Raw genomic sequence first — 18573 nt, 5'->3', positions numbered from 1 at the left:
GGAAGTGTCATTCAAAGCAGCCTCGAACCAGGCCCAACATAACGCAGACGAAGCTGATGCGTGTTTGTGTTTCAGTCATAAAGGGTTTTTAGGGTTCAGATAACCCAAGAACTCTCCCCAGAATGATTCCCTAAAATAAAAAATAATTTTAAGTGATAAGGCCCATTTTTGCCGTGGAGGTTCAATAGCTAGAAGTCTTTATTTGACTCTATATTAAATTTTTATATACTTTTTATGAGTAGGAATATTTTAGGTGCTGATTTCGAATCCAAACTTCGATTATAGCTCCTTGCTAAGATTTTAAAAATATTCCTTTTCAACATTAAAAACTTTACCACGGATTCGTCACAAAAACAAAAACTACTTTACAACCTTTAGGTTAAATATTGTTTACGCCAGCGATTCTTAAAAATGTATGTAAGACAGGTAAACATTGTTTTCGAAAATTGTATGAAATAATGAAAATATTTAAACTGAATATTGAAAATAGGGATTATAGATTTGAAAAACCATCATTAATCTTTTTTTATTCCACGGCGATAAGTGCTATGTCTTGTAGAGGTGATTACAATTGTCTATTGTCATCTTGTGGTTTCATAGCTTTAGACTTTTTGCTTTGGGCTACATGACAAATAAGGTTTATTATCGGTTCCACTCCACAAATCTGCCAATAGATCATTTAAAAATGCATACAGTTCCTCTTTCCAAATAAAATAAGCAACCATTAATTTTTCTTAAGAAATACTCAAAAATGAAACCTCTCACTGTACAGCTTTCATTGTTGTGTCCAGTTATGAAAAGCTTGAAGATTTGAGTGTTTATTGCATCACTTCTACTCTCAAATCCTCATTTGGAAGGAAGATTAAAATGTTTAAGTTGTAAAACAAGCATTGTTTTAACTTTCTGTTAAGAACTATGCCTTGAGTCACTCTAAACTTAACTTTAAAGGTACTTTTGCATTTTTAAAGCAATATACTCGTATTTTAAAAACTTGACATAATATTATAGTTCTACTAGAGTCTTCTTGAATTATGTAAAGTTTTTGCTATACTCATGGATAAATGTCTGGTTCAATGGAGACTTCATGCGATCATTTGATTTATCACTGAACAAATCATAAAAATTATTCTATCATAAAGTCATACAATTTATAATTTTTTCTCTCATATATGAAAAAAGTTCCTTTCATCACATCTTTTCAAGCTGAAACAACGATTTTTTCATTTATGCTTTTGTGGCTTTTTAAAAAAATAAATAAATACATATATGTATATTTTTTTTTGTTTCGAATTAACCAATTAAAATAAACATATAGATTTATAAAACAATTCCTTCTTATTATATTATAATAGGCTTCTATAGAAGTTAGAGAAGCTGGCAAAAGAGCTGTTTCACAAATCCAAACTCACCCCAGTTTCATATCTCACGAACTCGATTCGAGCATCAGTGTCGAAGAAGACGAACAATCTAACCAAAACTCCACCACCGATAACCAGAATCGCAATCAATCATCGAATAAACTTCAGTGTGATTCGCCGAAGCAAATTTATCGAAATAATTCCATTATAAGCCAATTGGAAAAATCAAGAAATACCAATATGAAAGATTTGAAACCCTTGACCATTTTGCACTATAACGATGTGTATAATGTTGATTCGAACTCGGATGTTGAACCTGTTGGAGGAGCAGCAAGATTTTGTACTGCAATCAGGTCATTCAAAGAATTGGATCCTTTGATTCTTTTTTCTGGGGATATTTTTTCACCAAGCATGCGTAAGTAGGAAATCGATTTCAGCACTAAAAATGTACTAAAACTTGTTTTTTTTTTCAGTCAGTACATTTACCCAAGGTGAACAAATGGTACCAGTCTTGAATGCTGTGGATACACACTGCGCTGTTTTCGGAAATCATGATTTTGGTGAGATTTTACAGAATTATAGTTAAAAAATCTTCTAAACCTTAAACTTACTCCATAATTTGTGGAATAATTTAAAATTAGTACAAGCCTCCTTTTATAGCTTTTACTATTTTTTTTTACTCTTAAGCTTTATTTCCCATCGACGAAATTTGAAAACGTTAATACTACTTTTTTACTGTTCTTAGAAGTCTATTGAAATATGATCAAAACCGTTCTAGGAACTTACGAGTAATTCTTGGTATTCATTTTTTCACTTTTTGATAATGGGAACAAATTCACAGGGACTTATTTATGGAGTGAAAAAGTTGTGAAACGAATAAATGTTATTTTTTTCTTTTCACTTTAAGATCACGGCCTTGATATACTCACCGATCTTATAAAAAAGACCAACTTCCCCTGGCTTATGTCAAATGTAGTGGATAACGAAACCGGACGACCTCTTGGTGGTGGCAAAATCAGTCATTTCATATTCCATAATCAAACCTCAATTGGTTTAATTGGTCTTGTAGAGAAGGAATGGCTTGAAACTCTACCCACAATCGATCCAAAAGAAGTTACTTTTATTGACTACGTAGAAGCTGGTAATAAGCTAGCTGAAGAGTTACGCAACGAAGGCTGTGAAATTGTAATTGCACTGACGCACATGCGAACACCAAATGATATAAATTTGGCTAAGCACTGTCCGGGTATTGATCTGATTCTCGGGGGACACGATCATGTCTATGAGATTTTGGATATCAATGGTATTAAAATTGTCAAATCGGGTACAGATTTTCGACAATTCTCAAAAATCACTCTCGACAAGATCAAGGGTGAGAATGGAAAGATCCAAGTCGAAGTGGAACCTGTAGATGTGACTTCAGCTTATGAAGAGGAACCTGTTCTTAAAGCTGAATTGGCGAAGTATTCTGGTAAGGTCTTTTAATCGTATTTTAAGTTCTTTGATCTCTTAGAACAATGTTATTTTTTCCAGAGGTAATTGAATCAAAAATGACCGAAGTCCTTGGAAACTTCTCAGTTGAACTTGATGGTCGATTCTCGTCAATAAGAACCTCAGAAACAAATCTTGGTGACTGGGTGTGTGATGTTGTTTTAGCAGCTACGGGCGCTGATGTTGTTGTCATAAATTCTGGAACATTCCGATCCGATCAAATCCATCCACCAGGTCCATTCACAATGAAGGATCTTGTCAATATTGTTCCTATGAGAGATCCATTGATTGTCGTAGAAGTTACAGGGGCTTGTATATTGGCAACACTAGAAAATGCAGTTTATATGTATCCAAAGCTTGAAGGACGTTTTCCTCAGGTATAAATTTTTTAAAATCACTGATCTAAGAGTACAATTAAAAGTGGTTCTTTTAAATTTAATAGGTCTCTGGTGTAACATTTGCATTTGATCCATCAAAACCACCAGGCCAACGAATAGATTCACAACTTGTTCAAATTGCTGATGAGTTCCTAAAAATGGACCAATTATACAAAATATGCATCAAAAGCTACATGTATGGTGGTTGTGATGGATTTACTATGTTTAAAGATGCTAAAGTCTTGGTAAGTTTACCATCCCACCCAAGATTCTATGTTCTTGAAATTTTTCGTTTTTTTTTTTAGATGGATGATGACTCATGTCCAGAACTTGGGCTGGTATTACAAAATCATTTCAAAGCGATAAATATGCGAACGGGAAAGTGTCGAAACTCAAAACATCGTCAGTCGTTAGTTACGCTCTCACGAAGACACAGCATGGTTCAAATGTTAGATAATTTAGACCTAGATGGACCATCACCTTTAAGAAAATTATCAATTGGACATAATTCAAAATCTATTGACCATAGCACAACTTCTTCGAAGGTAAGTTACTTCTATTATTTAAGTTATTTTTTAATCCTTAACAAAATATTAAATATTATATACAGTATATAGTTTTTGATTTTTTTTATTGAAGCTTCCTTAGAAGAACTCACAATTTCTTGACAACCTGAGAGACACTAAAAATATTTAGTCTTACTTACTTACTTAAGGTGTGAACTAGGGCCTTACCCAACAAAATTGTCCATCTAGCTCAGTTCCTAGCTAGATGTCTCCAGTTTTACGCTCCAAGTTGAGTGAGGTCACTTTCCACTTATACGCGCCACCTGACCCGCGGTTTTCTTTTACTGTGGTGTCCTGTGGGTGTGGATTCGAAGACTTTCTGGGCCGTAAAGTGTTCGAATCCATCTTTTTCGTTGGAATTTAACCCTTCTGGCTAAGTCTAACTCGCTGTACAGCTTGTACAGCTCGTCGTTCCATCTTCTCTCGAAACAACCCAAGGTGCTTTCATCCGCTTTTTTCATAGTCCATGCTTCTGCACCGTATAGCAGGACGGGGATGAAAAGAGCGGTAGCAAGAGTTATTTTTCGTTTGATCTCCGCGCTGGTGTTGTTTTCTGCGTTTACAGTGGTAGATGAAGTCCTTGACTACCTCAAAGTTAAGTCTGTGTTGTTTTGACCAAGACGTAGGTATTGTAGGTCCTTTCTTGATGACAGCATGTACTTTGTTTAACCGTTAAATCAGTTTTTGCCGCTTCTGCCTCAATACTCACAAAAGCCCTATTGACAACACGTTGAGTTCTTCCGATTATGTCAATTTCATCAGCATATGCTAGTAATCGAAATGACTTTTGAAAGATAGCGCCTCTAGTGTTGACGTATGAGTTCTGCACTAATCATTCAAGTACGATGTTAAGAAATCACCTTGTCTAAAACCTTTTTTGACAACGAAAGGTTCTGTTAAGTTGTTTCCAGCCTTTATGGAGCAGCGTGAATTCTCCATCATCATCCTGCACAAGCGGACGTGTTTAACAGGGATACCAAAACTAGACATACAAATTATAGGGAATTCTTATAAACTCGTTACCACGCTTGCTGTCAACGACAAACGGTTTGTCAGATCTCTTGATGAGGCTAACCCAAATCTTTGCAAGGCAGCTCAAAAAATATCTCGGAAACATGGCTTCTTACCAATAGCTCTACTAGTGATCTTATTTCACTTGATATTTGAAAAGAATTCGATTGAGTTTGGCATCGAGCTCTCTTACCTTATAATCGGTTTTGATGACTTCTCCTTCTTTGGATTTAACCTCAAAGACCGTAGTATTTGAAAGATTCAAGTTTGCAAGCCACAAAACAAATTCTGATGGTGTGCCCCAGGGCTCTATCCTATCTGCGACACTTTTTCTTATTTTTATTTATTATCTCTTGTCTGAAACTTTAAATGTACTCACCTATTTCTCTGAAGATGGTATCTTTAGGGCTGTCAAAAAAAAGTTACCTAAAATGTTTGGATTCCTAGGCAATGCCTTTTAATCTGGCTTATATATCTGTAAGATTTATATGCATACATACATGCAAAGCTTGAGTATAATGCTCATTTTTTAGCAGGTGTTTCAATACCTCGTTTTAATGTCATAGACAATATTCAAAGAAGAGCGTTCAAAATAGATGGGATAATAACATCATTGATTCATCTACGCCTTTTCAACATCGTTGTAAAGTTTCTTAACTCACTCCTTTGCACCGCTATTTTTACAGACTTTTATAGTACAATGGCCAATTGTATTTCCTTCTTCAAACAAATCACCCGTAAAACTTGCACCTTTATAAATGCTTATCAATACACCCTCAAGGCCAACTTCATCGTACTATCAATTGCAGATATTCGGTCTTTAACCGCACCACGCGAATATGGAATATTTTACCACTTCCTATCTTTTAAGCTCTCTCCCCTTTGTAATTAAGAAACGACACTAGATTTTTCAAAAATTAAGAAAATATGGAAGGATTTTAAACTTATTTGTATCTAATTTTCAGATGCTGAGACGTGCATCCTTAGACGATTTGGAACAAATGAGTTGTCAGCTAGCGCCGAAAATTCAACATCGAATAATACAGATTCAAAGTGAAGAGGTAAAAAAGTTTAAAAAATCTAATAAAAAAACATTTTTAAAAACTTACCAATTTGTTTGTATTTTGTTAGCATTATAATCAACTTCTACTTAAAAAAGAAACAACCATTAAAAACTCAGTAATCACCGAGGCCGATGATGAATAGTAAATTTAAACTAATGCAAGAAAAGCTTTGAGAACGGATAAGTTACAGACAATTTTTTTATTTCACTAAATTTAATCATACATAAATAATATATAAACATAAATAATTATTATTTTACTAAAACAAAACAAAAAAAGAAAAACATATAATTTTAGTGAAAATTTAACTCAAACAAAAAAGCTTTAAAAAACACAAAATTTATATAAAATTAAGTAGGTAATCGTTTTCTTCCATTTCAATATAATATTTATGTAATGTGTTATGATGTACTGTTCACAGTTCCTTTATTGTATTATTATAATAATTATAAATAAATAAAAATTAATTTATTTTTTGTTATATATCATTTTCCTGCACAAAGTTTCTTTATCTATGTTTTCTTTCGATGATGAAGAAATCCATAAAAGAAAATTTAATTAAAAATAAAAATAATCGAAGCAATATAATTGTAATAAATTTTTAAATAAAAATAAAAGCTTTATATTTAAGAACATTTATGGAATGATCGATAAATTTAAAATAACAAAAAATTTTATTCAAAAATACAAAAGAAAAAGGAACTAATGAAAGTTAAACAATGCACTTTTCTATTTCTATTTAAATCTCTTAAGCCTGACATTAAGTTAGAAAAAAGAAAAACTCATTTAAATATTAAAAGATATTATTTTAAATTATATCATTTTAATAAAAAATATATATTTAAACAAATAAAAAAAAAAAACAATATAAAACATAGCATTTAAGATAAATCTTTGCAACGAGAGAAGTTTTATTTTAATATTTTGTTTTTTAATTTAAAACTATACCGAATAATGTTTGTTTTTAAGAAAAAAAAACTAATTTATTTAAATTTAACAAAATAATTGAATTATTTTATTTGGAACAATTTATTTATATGTCGTACCTAGTACCTACCTATAACCTTACAAACAAGAACGGTGCCTCGTATTTACAAAATCCATTTATTTGTGTTCATTATTTACAGATTGTATTTTTCATATTATTAATATTTTGTTTTTGTATCTACAATAAATTTTGTAAATATTTTATTAATAACAAACAAAAAAAAACCTTAATAATAATCAACAAAATGAAAATAAATAATATATACATAATTGTATAATAACAAGTAGGTTAAATAATGTTTCATTTCTTAAGACATCAGTCCTCTTTCGAACTTTCAAATTCAGGATCCTTTAAGATCCTAAGAGATTATGGCCGGGAAAATTTCAGACAGATTGGGTACCCGTATACCTTTTTTTGTTAGTGTGTTACGTGTGAAGGGGCAGCTAATCCAAAACAGCTGGGTTGGAGATGTCAAAATCCAAAGGTATCCAAGAATTTTTAGTATATGTGGGTATCTGAATCTGACAGAACAGCTGATTTAAATATGGTTGAGTTTGAAGGAATCCAATAATTAATTTCCAATGTGTATGTTTTTCTGTAAAAATCTAGTGAACTTGTAAAACTATCTATTGAAATTGTTATTTTACAATAATATTGTTCCTCGAATTCTAAATGCTTGTCTGATTTTTCTGAACAGTTGAAAGTTATTTATCTAAACGGGCCTTTTATAGCGATCATTAAGAACAGCTGTCATCGGAAAAAATGAAATTGGAACACAAATTAGTGGAACGGTTTGTTTCACTTTTGAACATAGAAGTACCACCTGTTCAGGAAAATTTATTCCCATCTGGGAAATAGATGATGTACATTTTTAGAGAAAAAATTGAGGAATTAAACTTTTGTGTGTGTTTTCCGATCGATCAGTACATAATTTTCATTTCTGGTGAAAGAAAAACACCTTCAAATATCGATCCAAACATTTTCCAGATCAATTTCAAGGATAGCTATAACTATGGGCGCATTCATAAATCTAGTGACTACGTAGTTAAAAGCTTTGTGAATGCGAAATTGCACTACAAACTTAGTCAATCCGGAACTGTCATATTACTGACAAATGGAAATATGTAAAATAAGAAACATTTTTGATTTGATAACTTTAACTTATGGTTTGTGTTTTTAAATTTAATAAAATCAAATTCAAGACAAAATCTGAGGGATTTATATTTGTGTTTAATTACTGGACGAATTAATTAATTTTGAATTCTTTTGTATATACCGAGCAGCTGATTGCTGCTCCACTAACTGACTCCACTAACTTTGTAGCAGAATTGTGTACTCTACGTCGCGTCGGAGGGTAAATTTCAACTACTTTTGTAGTTACATTAAGCCAATCAGCATTCCTTAACTACGTAGCCACTAGCTTAGTAAATGTCCCTTATCAAGTCAAGTCAACTTATGTCAGAATGACAGCTAATCATGTTTTTTCTTTCAACTTAAAGCTGAACTTTATTTCTTTGTAATTTATTTAATTTCCATTTTTATACAATGTTTTGTGTAAAAGGTCTCCTTGTTAAATTGGAAAAGGAATTAGGACTTTTCTTTACAATACAAAATACTCTCAAGTTTTTTGTAAATAATAATGTTTTTGGTACTGTCTGAAACTTAATGGTTTGTCAAATAAAGTTTGAAATTATTGACAACTTGTTGCCTTGAATGTATATTGCGTTTAAAGAATGCAGTTGACTGCAAATGAAGTCCCTTATGTTGTCTGAATCTGCCCAATGTAAAAGCGTGATCAGCTGATTTTTATATATGTAAGTGGACTTTACCAGAGATTTTTCTTGAGAAGCTATCTTAACGTCCAATTTTTTTGATGCTTGGCTTATCTAAAAGTCTCCTTTATTGTCTTAACCTTACCATTTACGATTAAAAACTCACAGGAGCTGTTCATCCGGCAATAAGGAAACGAACGTTTAGAATAGGCAGGATCAGAAAATATAAGTAACTTGAAAGTAAGACAAATTTCTAGTATCTCATTGGCCAGTTGCCAAAAAATTGACTTCCAGTTAAGGCAACTTTCTTGGGAAGTTGACTGAAAAGTTAATCAAAATAAAATAACCCTAACTATCAACACAAGTCTACTTATGTTAAAATGACAGCTGGTTATTTTTTTTTTAATTCAATTGAAAGCCTGATTATGGGATTGCCAGCGAGCTTGCATTTTTCAATTATTGCTTTCGCTTTCGGCTTTTTCGTTTTGAATTCGACCAATTAACGAATTCGAAGGCGAATTTGAAGTGTCATACTGTTTGTTGGCGAGTTAAAATACGATAGCTTTTTTAGCGGATTCAGAGGCGAAAGAGTATTCATTATTGTTCACTGTTCGATTTCGTGGATTCTTTCTTATTGATTGTAATTATATAAAAATGTGACTTAGCTTTATTTTAATTTTCTTATAATTTATCCACTATCCACAATAAAATATACAATTTCGCATAAATCAACGCAAATTTCACAAATCCATTAAAACAAACAAATTTTGTTTGGAAAGCTGTCAAATCACTGGAATATGGAAAGCAAAAGTCAAACCGAAAGTGTTAAATCACCGGAATATAGGAAGAACTATTTTCGCTTCGCTGCGGATTCATTAATAAGACTCGAGCCGAATTTGAAAGGTCGAATTGAAAACGATCCACAAACCTCATAATCAGGCCCCAGAACTTTATTACTCTATGGTTTATTAATTTCCTGCACAATTCCATTTAATGTTTTGTCTAAAAGGTTTCCTTGTAAAATTGAAAAATAAATAAGTAATATTTCTATACAATATACAAATCGTGATAATTCTGTAACTTGTCAAGTAGTGTTTTGTAGCCAATCATTGGTTTTGGTAGTTTTTGCACGGTGGTAGAGGTTAGTTAAGTAAAGACACATACTTTGTTAATATTTACGTTCAAATTATTCAGTTGATTGCAAATAAAGTCCCTTGTGTTATATAAATCTGCCACTTGGTTTAAGATTTTTCTAGACGTTCAACTTTCCAATTTGTCTTAGTTGGAATGCAATTAACTGACAGCTGGCCAATCAGATATTTGGAACATGCCTTGCTATTTAAATTCCTTATGTCGTCTCAACCTGCCCATTAAAAAATAAATAAATTAGATGGCGCAACAGTCCATGAAGAACCAGGGCCTATTGACTTACCAATCTCAACTATTCCTGTGTGCGAGTAATGTTGTCAGAGATGGAAGGGACCTACAATTTATGTGCCGAATCCGAATGGCTAATTTGGGAAAGCACTTTTTCATGACAAGAATTACTCTTGGAGGATTTGTCAATTCCTCGAGTTAGGATCTTAAGCCATCGAGTTTAAAGAAAACCAAGTTTTGCTTTGCAAATATCTTTATTTGATCAACTTCCAACTAAGACTGTACTTCACTTACTTAAAATAATATTTGCCATCCCAATTTGCCATCATCCTCGTTAAGCTGATCTTAGGTTTTTTATTGAATTAGCGGTTAGTGCAAACATTTCCACTTGTTGGATTGTACTTTGATGAGCTGATGAGTTGGTACAAAAATAAGATATGCAGTGAAGTACGAACATAATAATGTTAGGACGTAACTCTCGCAAGAGGCAGTACCCGTGAAAAAGTTAGGTGAAGCCAAGACCCCTTGCATGACAGTCCAACGCACTAACCATCACGCTACGGGTACAACCTGCCCATTATGATTACAAAATTATAGAAGCTGTTAATGAACCTGGTCGTTAATTCTGCAAAAAGCTTCGCGAATATGATGCCCAGCTTCATTTGAAATGAAATAAAAAATTAATGCAAGCAGTCATTGATCTTGATTTATTTTGTTATATTTCTGAAAAAAAAAACTCCCAAAGAAGCCTCTAGGGTCTTAACACTCTCAAAAACACTTAATTTTGGAGATGTCAATACTTTACAACTATTCCTTGGACTGTATACATAAATAAGAGCCAAAGGTTCTTGAAACCTTATTTCAAAGATCAATGAATTTCAATACGAGTACTTTCCGAATTTTTAAATAAGAATTCCTTTTACATCTTATTGTATTGTTTGGGTTAGATTGTTACGTTTTGGCCTTAACTATTTTATAAAGCTTAAATTGGCGCCCAACAAAGTATCCAAAAAGCCAATATGGAATATCAGGCGTTTTTTCCTTTTAAACTCATAGCTGTCAAAAAAGATCTGTTTTCATTGTATCATATTCATAGCGCTCGGTTTGTTTTTGAATCAAAGCCAGCTCGGACCGTGCTCTATGAGTTCTGAAAAAATGATCGTGCTTTTTGAGTAAAGCTAAGGACGGTTCACTTTACGTCATTTCCGCGTGCAATTAAAGCGACAGATTTCAAAGTCGACTTTTACCAGTATATTCGATAAATAATTCGGAGAAGTGTTGTATCAGACTTACTTAGGCTCTACGCAGTGCTATGCTCTGTGCTTAGGGGCCGGTTATAGCTATCAGGAAAATTTGAGACAGGAGGAATCTGAAATGTTTTACTGATGAGCGTTTTAAATTAAATGTCACTTTGAGGCTTCGCGCCTCAGACAATTTTGTTACTGATGCTTTCTTATTGCATCTTATTGCATAAATCTGTAACATGTTCAAAAACTAAAAGCAAACATTTTACTGTTGGATTTTACTCATAGCTATAACCGGTCCCCTAGGCGCCAGTTATAGCTATCATTTGGTCATAGAGGAAATATATTATCTAGAGTCCCGACCGGTACCCGTCCTACCTGAAACATAATAATTTATTTCCTCTATGTCATTGGTTTTCATCATTGAAAACAAACATTGTAATTTTCTTGACAAGTCGTTTATTAGCTATAATTAAAAGTTTCTGTCATTGAAAAAATGTTCCTGTTTGAAATCCACCGACAAATTTTTACTGACAGAAATCTGTCATTGGAATTGTGTGAAATTGGAGCACAAATCAGTGGAACGATTCACTCTTGAATATAAAAGTATCAGCCGTTCAGGAAAATGAATTTCCGTCCCGAAAATAAAAAAACACATTTTTAGAGAAAAACAAATGCGTAATTACACTTTTTTTTCCTCAAACAAATTATTTGGGTGATTTCCGATCGATCATAGTCAAACAGTCAAATATCGATTCAAAAATTTTCCGGATCGATTTCAATGATACCTATAACTGGCCCCTTAAAACGAAAAACGCCTGTTGTATTTGGTTTTACACTTTAGAATTTCAAACTGTGTTGACGACTTTGTCCATTATGAAGCTCATTTCTGTTTAAAATGCTTCGTATCTCTGCCAGTGATGATAGGCTCGCCGGAGATGATACGATAAAGAGCATACACCCTAATTTAGTCAAAATTATGTCAAAAATTAGTTTATTTACTCTGCAACAACTATGGAAGTATTAGTCTCTTAAATATCGTTTACAAAATCCTGTCAACTATATTATATGAACGCCTGAAGTATTTACTGACGATTCGCCCTTACCAACGTGGTCTTAGGCCTGAAAAATCTAAATTCTAAATCGTTACAAATAGCCTCTTCATCGATTTTAAAGCAGCTAAGATTCTACTTACGATCTATGGACCGTTTTGTGTCAACAGGCAAAATAACACGTTACAATCATAAACTGTACGAGACTTGTCATCGGCCATTCAAACAACTGTTAAAATGGATAAGGCTTGTTGAGCGAATGAACAACGAAGCTCCAGCTCGTAAGGGATTAAATACCAAGCCAGAGGAAACAAGAAAAACAAGCGGACCTCATCTTGGGTGAAGTGACAACAGGACACCGATAAATACCACAGACTTGGCGACTGATTGGAGTAAGGTACATGCGCCTCAAGAAGCGAAAAACTACAAGACAAAATTAAAATGCAATGTAATTTTATATTTTTTTAAATATTTTGTTTTTATTTAAATAAAATAATATTGAAGGTCATTGCACCTTTTACATTAAAACTACTTTTTTTCTCAACTACTCTTCTACTCTGTGGAAATTATATTTCTCATTTGCCTGACAGCCGTTACCAATCGTGGTTCACATCCAGCACTCGATGATAAGTAATTCTCTGGCGAAGCCTTCAACAAATTCAGAATCTGACTCAATTGCAAAGTAATGGATAGGCCAAGTTCTTCCACAACATTTCCCAAATACTCAATATCAACTGAGAGCTGCTTAGCAGCTCCAGTTTGTAATGTTTTGATTTGTAAGATCTGACTTTGATACATGACGCAACATTGTTCAACGACCAACGATAGCAGAACATCAGCACAGGGAATACTCTGCGAATACTTGATATTACAAGTTTCCAAACCAATCTTGAGGAGAGGTGATGGCGAGAGGAGCAATGGCTCCAAGTGCTGGGGCAAAGTCAGCAAATACTGCCCAATCTGAGTGATGCACTCTTGAGGAGCAAAACTGAATGCAGGCATATCGACTCCAACTGGATTGTTGGGGTTGTCTTGTGGTTGAATGTTCCTCAGTTGCTGTTCAATCGGAGAGAGGAGAATAGTGAGGCTTATGTCGTGAGTTTCAATGAAACTCGCTTTGAGAGCGTCATAGATCGAAGGGAAGAACCCTACTGCAGAGGGATCAGTGCGTTTTTGTTGGGAGTCTCGGATGCTGTTGAGTAGACGCTTCAACTCAGAACCCTCGCAAATAGAGAATATTGTGAGTTCCTTACTCGAATTGAAGTTAGTTAGTTTTTCCTCCAGCGAACCTAGTTTCTCGTACAAGATCTTCTCGAACTTGGTCATTCTAGTTTGAAAATCGCTCAAACATTGCAACAGAGACATGCAGTTCTGCAGCAAGGTCCAATTCTGCTCGGAATGGATGCTTAGATTCAGTTGTCTTTGAGTTTTTACGTAGTTCTCCAGGACTTTCTTTAGAAACCCGTTAAGAATTCCAATTAATTTATAAAGACTTAGATCACCGGTAATGACTTCACACCTCTGGCAAGCCTCCTGTTGCCATTCAAAGATTTTCCTATTCGAATCCTCCAACTGATGGATGGAATCTCCAGCATTTGTCTGTCCAAAAGCTATCTTCTCGATGTTGTTGAAAAGGTGATTCTCTTCGATACGTGGATACTGTTGGATGAATTTCTGGAAATAGTCAAATACCGACTCAGCTAGAGCCGAGCTTTGATCTCTCGAGAGTGGAACTGCGTTGCTGCTCAACATCGAATTCAATTGATTGACGAAGGTTTTGTTAGCATTTGCAAATTTCTCCAGGACTTCCAGTTTTTCATTGGAGTTCTTGAGAATCTGAAGAATTTGAGCATCTCTTGGGGGTTGAAGGGCAGGAAGCACTTCGGTCAGAATGATAAATGGTTGGTCTTTGGATAAGTCTCCAAAAACCTGCTCGCACCACTTGACCTGCTTTTGGGCATTCTCAGCCAAATACTCGTAGAAATTCATGAGGAAATTGTTCGAGTTGTCTGCCAGTTCTATGGTCTCTTTCCAATGTTGTTGGAGTGACGTCTTCTGGACAGCACGATAATACTGCTTGAGTTGGGGAAGACGGGAAATGGCATCAAATATCTTCACGTATTTCTGGGAGTTATTCAGATCCGACATCGAGAAAGCCTGGACAACACTTGGACTTGCAAGAGCTTCGAGTCTGTTCTTGAAATCCTCCACCTGACTGACCCGTTCAGAGTGTCCCGATAACTTCTCCTGGGCCACAAGAGACTTCTGTAGAGAGACAAGTTTCTCGCAAACCGATACCAAATCGTTCCTCTCAAAACTATCTTCCAACTCCGAAATAAGATTGCCCCAACCATCAGATTCTTGAAGACTCTCCTTGACAATTTGTAACTTGGTTTGAAGTCGGTTGAGTTTCTCCAGAGATTCCATACAATCACCGGTTTCCTCTTGAACAGCTTGGACTTCCGAACGCACTTGGCCCATTCGCTGCTGCAGGCACTCCACATCCGAGTGAAGGTTCTTGACATCTTTGATGATTCGAGGAAGATTGCCAATCAACTGTTGACTGGTGTCTTCGACGGCGAAGTTTACCTGCTGGACATAGAGTTGAAGTTTCGAGACGAAAGATGAAATGAAGACATTCTTATCATTGCCTTCAAAGTTCTTGAAATTTGTATTAATCCAATCTGTGGAGTTAAAGTTTGTTTCGGATAATGAGGATATATCCATGGTGTTTTGATTTAAAAGCTGTTTTTTGTATTTTTAAATTTGTTTCACGAGAAATAAATGAAAACAGAATTTTTCTTTTCTTTTTAAAACATAAATATTTACGAAAAGATTTTGGTTGACGTCGACCTATCTGGATTGACGTTTCTCAAAGAAAAACGAAACCATTCAGACCTATTTTAAAATTGGACGCGTTCGTGTCTGATACTGAAGTACTGATCAACATGAAAAAATGATTTTTATAAAATAGGTTATTTTTTGGATTATATAGGTACATTTGTTTTCAAAAATACTAGACGTATGGTTTTTATTCTGGCAATACTTTTTTCGCTCCAGCGACATGATAGTTAGTGTGTTGGAATGTTATTCCAGAGGTCTTGGGTTCAATCCCTTTCTGTGCCATCTAAAGTTTTTTTTCACGAGTACTGCCCTCGCGAAGAATTGACAAATCCTCCAAGAGTAATTGTTGTCATGAAAGTGCTTTTACAAATTTGTTTTTGCGGCCTTTAAGAAACGTGTGATGTAACACCGCTGACCTTATTTTTAGGGGCTATTTGAAGTCACTTGTCTTCACACATCCGAGATGATTGATGACCTGGAAGAGAATATTCGATGTGTTATTGCTGCCATATGGCCATAATTTCTAAAATAGTGGTGTCCATTGCGACGGAAGAGTAGAAGATGGATTTAGTGGTCAATGAGGGCAACATATTATGAAGTCATGAAAAGTGGCAATGAAATGAGGATATCTAGCTCTAAACATCACCATGGACATCTATGACTTTGAAGTAGTTAAGGACTTTGTATACCTAGGCACCGCTTTGAAATCAAAGAACGACACTAGCGCAATCAAACGGAGAATAACTCTTGCAAATAGCTGCTTCGTTGGATTTCAACGTTGAACGTCTTAGGATGCTTCGATGATTTTTTGACTGGCCTGCATAGATGGAGAGCGAAAGAGAAGATACAGGGACGAACGGGAATCTACAGCTACACTGACCTGGTTAAAAGAACAAAAGTACAACGACTTAGATTTATAGGTCATGTTGAGCGAATTTTAACTGGTCGCTATGCTTCCTCGATAGTGACGTCGATTCCAGCGCAAATATGATTACAAATTTAATTCTTTGTGGAATACAAAATTGTATCCCGAATAGGTGAAATCTATCAAACCCAAAGAGAACTCATGGTTTGATTAGAGCTGTGAAGAGGTTATTAGGTTTAGAGATGTAATGAGTCCTCCTGTTCTTGAGAGCGTAAACGATTCTATGGGACGAATCTTCTTTCGCACTCGTGCAGTTGCAAGAGTACTGAAAGACCTTGACATACACAAATCCGCTAGCCCGGATAGTATTCCCCCTAAATTGTTCTGAAGAGGTATTCTTTACCGCTGGCTAAACCATTGCGTAAGCTTTTCCATCTTTTATACTCTACAGGGCTCTTTCCGAGTTTATGGAAAATAGCATTTGTCCAGCCAGTCCCTAAAAAAGTCAAATCTTCCTCTCCCTCTAACTATCGTCCAATAGCACTTACGTCCCTTCTTTCAAGGTCATGAAAACGCTGATTAATTATCAGCTCAAGAAATATCTCGAAGAACAAAAGCTTCTTAATGACCGACAGTATGGCTTTCGTAGCAATAGGTCCACTGGTGATCTCATGGTTTATCTCACCGAACAGTGGAACAAATCTTTACATCGTTTTGAAGAAAGTAAGATTATTGCACTTGATATTTCATAAGCATTTGATAGATTTTGGCACCAAGTTCTCTCTAATCGAAAATGCGTGCTTTTGGTTTTGATGAATCTTTTCTTCGTTGGATTAGAAATTACCTTTCTAACCGTTCAATACAAGTTGTATTGGATGGATTCAAGTCTGAAATTCATAAAATAAATGCTGGTGTCTTCCAGGGCTTCGTTTTATCTCCGACTCTCTTCTTTATATTCTAAAATGATCTTTTGTCTGCCACTTCTAATCCATTAGACTGTTTTGTCGATGACAGTACCCTCAGATTTTCATATTCGTTTTTAGATGCACATCCTTGTCCTTTGGATGTGGAACTTAACGGCAGAGTATGATAAGCTCATTAAATTCTGATCTTAACAGCATTGTCCAATGGGGAATCAAAAACCGTGTAGAATTTAATGCTTCGAAAACTCAATGCCATCTCCTGTCGTCAAAGAGTAACACACCCCCGATGCCACTATCTATGAGTGGCACTAGCATCCAAGAAACTAATCAACTGTCAGTACTCGGTATGTGTATCACAGATCACCTTTTATGGAATGATCACATATTTGATATTGCCGAAAATACTGCCAAGTGCTTAGGATTTCTCCGACGGTGCAAGAAATTTTTCACCCCTTCTGATTTGGCGGTAATTTACAAAGCCTTTATTCTTCCAAAACTTGAATATAAATCGCATATTTCGACAGGAGCCCCTAAAACAAGTTTAAGCCTTTTAGATAGGATACAAAAAAGGGCTTTGAAAATGATAGGAGATATACCTATAACCGAAACATTTACATCTCTCGAACACAGGCGCAATGTTTCATGCCTTTCGTTGTTTTACAGATACTTTTACAAACGCATTTCCAGGAATGCTCATCAGTTTACACTGGAGCTCAATTTCGGACGTTCTTTTAAGTATAGAGATTCTTTTTTTAACCACTCATCGAGAATGTGGAATGCTTTACTCTGTTTTCCCTCCCATTTCAAAAGTCAAAATTTTAAGACTAATGTGCACCGGTATCTCCTCTTTCATTCTTCTCTATTTTCCTAATACTCGCACTGTGTTTAACCGTAAAAGTGTTAAGGGTATTAATATCCCCTTGAGTGCATTTACTTCATAAAAAAATGGACATCAACGCTCCAGCCTGGAAAGTTTTCGAATAAAATCCCGAGCGACAGCGTAGCAGAGGAAAGCCACGAATCTGTGACGAATGAACTTGACCTCAACCAACTTATCGTGTGAAAATGGAGGCTGCTTGCTATGAACCGAGCTGGCTGCAGACCCATGTTGGTTGAGAGCCATTTCTCGCTGCCCGGACTCTAGCGCCGCCTTAAGTAAGTAAGTGGTCAAAAATTGGGCCACTTGCCTGAAATTAGTTCGAAATTATTTCTAAGACAAAATTATAAACCCCTTTTGTAATAAAGCTACAGTCTTGGCCATAACGTAAAATTAAAACTTAATAAATTTAGATACCCTCAAAAAGCCTTACGTTTGTGTTTAAATTTTGAAAAGCAATATCTCAAAAAAATCACGTAGAAGCATGATTTTCTAATTCTTTTTAGAATAAGGCCATCGTAACCCATGATTTTCTAACCGTTTTTGAATAAAGCCATCGTAACCCATGTGAAAGTACAATTTAGTTATAATTTCATTTTTAATTTTGTATTTAATTTAATTCTTTTGAAATCCAAAGTCTACTTACTACTCACCCTTCAAAATATCAAACATTAACTTTACTGAACTGACTCATCCATCCACCGGCATACAGTTTGAGAAGCTCTACCACTAATGACATTTCGATTGTTTACAAGTTTATTTTT

The 18573-nt window shown here is 34.8% G+C and overlaps 2 protein-coding genes across 5 annotated transcripts in view; one reads left to right on the top strand and one right to left on the bottom strand.

Annotated features, from left to right (window-relative positions):
• LOC129950247 (5'-nucleotidase) overlaps positions 1-7138 on the top strand; it is a 69934-nt gene extending 62796 nt beyond the window's left edge. For all 4 annotated transcript variants that reach the window (XM_056062120.1, XM_056062121.1, XM_056062119.1 and 1 more), the window contains 8 exons: positions 1353-1773; positions 1832-1918; positions 2266-2829; positions 2892-3226; positions 3292-3471; positions 3532-3771; positions 5769-5864; positions 5935-7138. In XM_056062120.1, coding sequence (XP_055918095.1) covers positions 1353-1773; positions 1832-1918; positions 2266-2829; positions 2892-3226; positions 3292-3471; positions 3532-3771; positions 5769-5864; positions 5935-6009 — 1998 coding nt within the window. In that variant the 3' untranslated portion in view covers positions 6010-7138. The remainder of the gene's footprint in view (positions 1-1352; positions 1774-1831; positions 1919-2265; positions 2830-2891; positions 3227-3291; positions 3472-3531; positions 3772-5768; positions 5865-5934) is intronic.
• A 5622-nt stretch (positions 7139-12760) lies between these two features.
• Positions 12761-15162, bottom strand: LOC129951329 (conserved oligomeric Golgi complex subunit 7). Its single transcript, XM_056063426.1, has one exon. It carries the CDS (start codon positions 15025-15027, stop codon positions 12853-12855), a length of 2175 nt encoding a protein of 724 aa, XP_055919401.1. The 5' UTR covers positions 15028-15162; the 3' UTR covers positions 12761-12852.
• Positions 15163-18573: the final 3411 nt, after the last annotated feature.

This window comes from Eupeodes corollae, chromosome 3 (genome assembly GCF_945859685.1).
Source record: "Eupeodes corollae chromosome 3, idEupCoro1.1, whole genome shotgun sequence".
In the NCBI taxonomy this organism is placed as follows: Eukaryota; Metazoa; Arthropoda; class Insecta; order Diptera; family Syrphidae; genus Eupeodes; species Eupeodes corollae.
Note: the sequence above shows the minus strand (reverse complement) of the source record. Positions and strands in the feature narration are given on the sequence as shown.

Bases quoted from the DNA above. Each gene is read 5' to 3' on its own strand.
- LOC129951329 (XM_056063426.1), bottom strand. From the start codon at position 15,027: ATGGATATATCCTCATTATCCGAAACAAACTTTAACTCCACAGATTGG.